Source organism: Eschscholzia californica, unplaced genomic scaffold, assembly GCF_041429995.1.
Source record: "Eschscholzia californica isolate CP2 unplaced genomic scaffold, dmEscCali1.0.p SCAF_5, whole genome shotgun sequence".
NCBI classification, from domain to species: domain Eukaryota; kingdom Viridiplantae; phylum Streptophyta; class Magnoliopsida; order Ranunculales; family Papaveraceae; genus Eschscholzia; species Eschscholzia californica.
Window position 1 is genome coordinate 34,472,199 of NW_028238472.1, and position 6,000 is coordinate 34,478,198.

The following is a 6,000-nucleotide window of genomic DNA, read 5'->3' on the forward strand; positions in this document are numbered from 1 at the left end:
GCCGCCCTATTGAGAGGCCTCAGGCAGGATGATGTCATCAGGGACATCTCTGACAAGGAACCACACCCTGGGAGAGCTAATAGAGAGGGTGCAATAATTCATCAGGAAAGAAGAAAACTACCAACAGATGAAGGAGGTGGCAAACATCCCGTATGAAAGCGAACCGATCCGAAAGAAAGAACAAGAGGAAGTCAGGCCTCACAGGGAACGAGAACGAAACAGAAGACCCAGGTCTGACTTTGCCACCTATACCCCGTTGGTTAAAGGCAGGGAGGAAACTTTGCAGATACTCGTAGAGAAAGGAAAAGAGGAACTTCCCAGACCCAACGATGATAAGGAGGAGTTCGGGTTCAGAGACATGACCGCGTGGTGCGTCGTTCACCGAGGCTACGGTCACAAAACTGACAATTATCGACATCTCAAAAACCTCATCGAAGAAATGGTGAAGAAAGGTGAGCTGGATAGATACATCCGGAAGGAGCAACACAACCTTACGAATACAAGAATAAAAGGTCGTCAAACAGAGCAGGAATCGGGTATGGGCTAGATTCCGACGAACAGAGCCCGACCATCAAGAAAGAAACCAAAGGCTTAGAGGCACCAACCGGGGTCATGAGAAACATCAATACTATCTCAGGAGGACTGACTCTCAGCGGAACTACCAAAGGAGAACAACGCAGATATGCCAACGAGGCGAAACACCTACCAGTTCTGTTTATCAAACCCAGTGTGGAGACGCCACCCATCGTCTTCACTTACGACGACCTAGTGGGGGTAATAACCCCCCACGCGGACCCACTGGTGATAACGGTAGTAGTAGCCAATTAGAGGGTAGGGTCCTAGTCGACACGGGAAGCTCGACTGAAGTTATGAGCCGAACATGCTTCCAGAAACTCGGGGTAAGTCTTCACCATCTCAAATCATATAAGTCTTGCTTGACAGGGTTTGGCGACCTGTTTGAGTTCATACTTGTTACCTGTTTGGTAAGTGTTTTTCCGGTGATGGTGACAATTGAAGGAAACTTTCCCGGTGATGGGACAATTACCTGGGATGCCAATTTAGGTCTACCTCCCAAAATGGCAGTGGGTTGGGTGCCATGCAAGGCTTGGCTTTTCGTCGAAGATTTCTTCTTTCTGGCTGAGGTCTCTCCTTTTTTCCTTAAAGGAAAGATATTTCTAGAGGTCAACTGGTGGCCATCCATCCATGGGGTGATGTTCCGAATAGGGGGATTCTTCTCTGAATCGCGTTGTTGGTATTGTTCCTTTGCTCTTTTAATGTTTTCGTGCCCTCAACAGCTTTTTCTCTTATTCTCACAATTTCTTCTGTAATAGATCTTTTCAGAGTATTTAATAAGTGATGATGCATAAAATGTCCAGACGTTGATTAACGTCTGAAGAGTCAAGATCAGACCTGAAGTCAATAAAGTAAGGCCGGCTTAAGGCAGCAGGACCGTTGAAGCCCTTGATGGTCCACCGAATGTTCCCCTAATTGGGAGGTCGGCCAGAAGGAACCAGCACTGCAAAACGCCCTTGGCATGAACAGATCAGCCCTGTGGTCTTCAAAGGAATAAGGGGGTCCACACAGGTTCGGCCAGTGTCTTACGCCCCGAACTGGGGAGGCAGCAGCGCCTAGCGATCTGGCGACTTAATCCTGAAACATCTAGAAAGATCTCAGTCGATTACACATCTCGAAGTGTTTAAGCCAGTTTGGACTCTAAGTATCTGAAGGAGAAAACTTCTCTTCTAGGGTTTATCACACCGGCAAGATATCTACGGAAGATCCTTGCACTTAGGAACTTCAACTTTTCAAAGATCCGGGATAGACTCTAAAAGAAACCCAAGATACTCAAAAGAGGAAACTTCTCCTTCGATTTGACGGCAACTGCCTCACCACCGCCACTAATCACACTCGGCCTAACGTCGCCTATAAAAGTCCCTGCACATCGTCCTTCATAGGACACGATCTCTTTACCCTAAAAAGATCACAAGAAACTCAGAGTTCTCATAGCTCGCCCCCCCAAAAGGATCAATTAATATTCATTCTTTTACTGCAAAGAACACCCTCACTGGCTTAAGCGTCGGAGCGATTTTCGAATCCTTTGCAGGTTTTCCCCCTTCGGCAATAGACGAACAAGAGCAAAAAGCTGGAGCAAGGAGCAGGGAGCAGGAGCAAAAAGCTGGAGCAAGGAGCAGGGAGCAAGAGCGAGAAGCGAGGAATAGGAGCCAGGAGCTGGAACAAAGAGAAGCAGAGCTCAAAGCAGGACTTCTCCTTAGTCTTCTGGTCGTTGCCCTCGTTACCAAGGTTGTTTCATCGGCTTGAGTACGACTAGTTTAACTAGACTTCTCCTTAGGCCCCTGGTCGTTGCTTTCGCTACCAGGGTTGTTTCGTCGGCTTGAGAAAAAATAGTTTAACTAGGTTTTCTCCTTATACCCCTGGTCGTTGCCCTCGCTACCAGGGTTGTCTCGTCAGCTTGAGCACGACTAGTTTAACTAGGACTTCTCCTTAGGCCCCTGGTCATTGATCTCCCTACCAGGGATGTAATCCTAGGCTTGAGCACGACTTGTTTAATAAGGACTTCTCCTTGCCCCCTGGTCGTTGCTCTTGATAAAGTTTCTACTTCTTATAGTGTCGTACAAACGAGTTTATACTTCATCTCTGCGATCTAGCGGGTTCTAGGAGACCTCGGGAGTGTTAGTATCTTTCTTCCTAAAGGCAAGCTTGAGGTGTTCTGCATTCCAGGGGTGAGTGAGGATCTTCCCTGACGTGTTTTCTAGTCAGTATGCTCCGGGTGCTACTATCTTGACTATCTTATAGGGTCCTTCCCATGTAGGAAAAGCTTGGCTGGCGAGGTTTGGAATTTCTCCACAGCATGTCTCCTGCATCGAACTTCCTTATCCTCATGTGAGATTTGTGCTGCTTTGTCATTGTGTCCTTAAAGGCCAGGTTCCTTAGTTCGGACCTCGTCGATCAAGTCCAACTGCTCTAGCATTCGCTGCCCATTAGTTTTGGGGTCAAAATGTTTAACTCTTAGACTCGGCTTTCCTATCTCGACCGGTAGCACAACGTCCATACCATACACCATTCGAAAGGGTGTTTCTCCCGTGGCTCTCTGTGGCGTGATGAGATAAGTCCACAACACATTAGAGAACTCATCCACTAAGTTCTTGTTTTCGTGACACTTGGTTTTAATGTATTTTACCATATTTTGTTAGTTACCTCGACTTAACTGTTTCCGGTTGGGTGCGCTGGGCTGACGTAGGCTGGTTTGATTCCGTGTTCTGCGAGGAAATCATTGATTGCCTCGTTGTTGAATTGAGGCCCGTTATCCATGACTAGAATCCTGAGAATCCCGAATCGAGTTATCACGTTGTTCCACAGTACGCTGACAATATCCTCCATTCAAGTTCTGGTCAGTGTCGCCGCTTCCACCCACTTAGTGAAGTAGTCCACGATGACCAATAACATCTTCTTTCCTCTGGTTCCTACTGGGAAAGGACCTACCAGGTCGATTCCCCACTGCGCGAAGGGGCATGGACTTACGATTGGTGTTAGCTCATTAGGATGTAGTCGATAATCATTGGCATGCTTCTGACAAGGCTCACAATACTTGGTGTGCTTCATGCAGTCCTTCAGCATCCCTGGCCAATAGTATCCAGCCAAGGTTAATTGTCTGTGCAACGTTTTAGGGCCCGCGTGGTTCTCGGCGGCTCCTTTGTGTGCTTCCGGCATCACATATTCTTGTTCGTCCTTCGCCAAACAACGCCGGAGGGGGTGGATTAGGGATTTTCGGTACATGAGTCCTCCAAGTAAGGTGTATCCCGAAGCGTTCTTGCGGACCCTCTTAACTTCGTTGGTGTCCTCAAGTAACTTTTGCGTTTGTAGATATTCGACGTATGGTCACATCCACGTATCCCCATGTGCTACCCTGATGGCCATCACCTCTACTGCTCTGTCAATAATCCTTTCTCCCAGTGTTTGGAAGATCACACCAGGTTTGGTGTCTTGGCCTTTAATCATTTTGGATAACGCGCCCGCCAGTGCGTTTTCCTCTTGAGGGATTCTAGTGATGGTAAACTTTGTGAAGTGCCGGATTAGGTCTCTAACTTTTTCTATATATTTCACCAAGTCGGTTCCTTTTACTGCGTAGTCCCCGTTGATGTGATTGACGACGAGTTGGGAGTCGATATATACTTGGACAGGCAGCTCTGGCTTTTAAGGCGAGTCTTAATCCCGCCAGCAAGGCCTCGTACTCGGCCTCGTTGTTCGTTACGACGAACCTAAACTTGGTCATTTGGAAAGTTTTCTCCTCCTCGGGGATGATCAACACAGCTCCGGCTCCTTTCATAGCTTTGCTTGATGCCCCGTCTAGGAAGAGTGTCCAGACCTGCTCTGGTCCTACATCTGTCGCCACGACGGAGCACTTAATTATAAAGTTCGCTAACGCCTGTCTTTTTATTGCAGTTCGAGGTACGTACCTGATATCGAATTCACTCATCTCTACATTCCTGAGTGGTTGGTCGGTCTGTATGACCATTGTGTGAGCCTGGAAGTAGGGACGTAGCTTCTCGCTGTTAAGATGAGTGTGTAAGCCAGTTTCTCTACGGTCGAGTGATTCAGCTCCGCTCCACTTAACACCTTGCTGAAGAAATACACGGGGTGCATCACCCCTTCTACCGTCTTGATTACTGCCGCTGACACTACTTCCCCTGAGGTTGCGAGGTAGACAATGAGCTCGTCTCCGGGGTTGGGGCTGACCAGTAGGGGTAATCCCATCAGGTGCGTTTTTAGGCTCTGGAACGCTTGTCCTGCTTCAGACGTCTATGCAAAGTCTGCTACGTTTCGGAGGACCTTGAAGAAAAGGAGAGCCTTGTCTCCCATTTTACTTAGGAATATAGCGAGGGAAGCCAGTCTTCCTGTTAGTCTTTGGACATCCTTTCTATTTCTCGGGTTGGGCATGTCTTTTAATGTTGTGATCTTGGTTGGGTTGGCTTCTATTCCTCTATTATTCACCATGAACGCGCACTTTTCGGGATTCAGCTTCATGTTGTAAGCTTGAAGCCTGTCAAAAGTGATTTTGAGGTTCGATATCAGATCATTGCGGACCCTGCTCTTCACGATCATGTCGTTTACGTAGCATTCGACTATATTCCCGAATTGATCTCCGAATATCCCGTTGACCAGGCGCTGGTACATAGCTCCGGCATTCTTGAGGCCGAAGGACCTCTGTTGGTAGCAATATAACCCTCGATCTATCAGGAAGGCGGTATGCTCTTGATCGGCCCACTGCATGGCTATTTGATGGTATCCTGCAAAAGCTTCCATGAAGCAGAGTAATTCGTGGCAAGTTGTGGAATCTACCAGCTGATCGATAGACGACAGTGGAAGGCTATGTTTCAGGCAGGCTTTATTCAGACAGGTGAAATCCATTCACATCCTCAACTTACTGTTCTTCTTTTTCACCAGTACTACGTTGGACAACCATTCTGGGTGTCGTGCCTCCGGTATTACTCCTGAGGCAAAGAGCTTCTCCACCTGTCTCTCAATTTCAGCCTGCTTGTCTGGCGCAAAATTCCTCTTTTTCTGCTTCACGGTTTTGCTCCCTTCCATATTGTTGAGCTTGTGGATGATGATGTCGGGGTTTTTCCGGGGACCTCGTCTGTTCCGAAGGCGAAGATGTGACGATGCGCCTTCAGGAAGCAGCTCAGTTACTTCACTGGTTTTTTCCCCGATCTGCATCAGTACGGCGAGGTCTGATGTTTTCTCCGCTTCTTCCTCCTGGACCTTCTCTTCCTCGGGTCTCTCGACCTTGGACCAAGGTTCCTCTAGGGAGGGCTGCTCCACTACTGGTTATTTGGTGGCGTCACTTTTTGGGGACATTGTTGTCTGGAAGAAAACAGTTAGTTTTGAAAAGGTAATAGAGAGGATTCGGGTTACCGAATTGATGACTTTACGGGAGAGACCTCCTCCTTCTACCGCCAAATGTTGATGTCAAAAAATGGT

At 47.8% G+C, this 6,000-nt stretch overlaps 1 protein-coding gene across 1 annotated transcript; it reads right to left on the bottom strand.

Moving 5' to 3' along the window:
- Positions 1-2,932: 2,932 nt before the first annotated feature.
- On the bottom strand, positions 2,933-5,736 carry LOC147538792 (uncharacterized). The gene is made up of 5 exons (XM_086643007.1): positions 5,445-5,736; positions 5,024-5,306; positions 4,192-4,805; positions 3,541-3,638; positions 2,933-3,109 (listed from the first exon to the last, which is right to left on the bottom strand). The coding sequence occupies exons 1-5, from the start codon at positions 5,734-5,736 to the stop codon at positions 2,933-2,935; spliced, it is 1,464 nt and encodes a 487-aa protein (XP_086499133.1).
- Between the last annotated feature and the right edge of the window lie 264 nt (positions 5,737-6,000).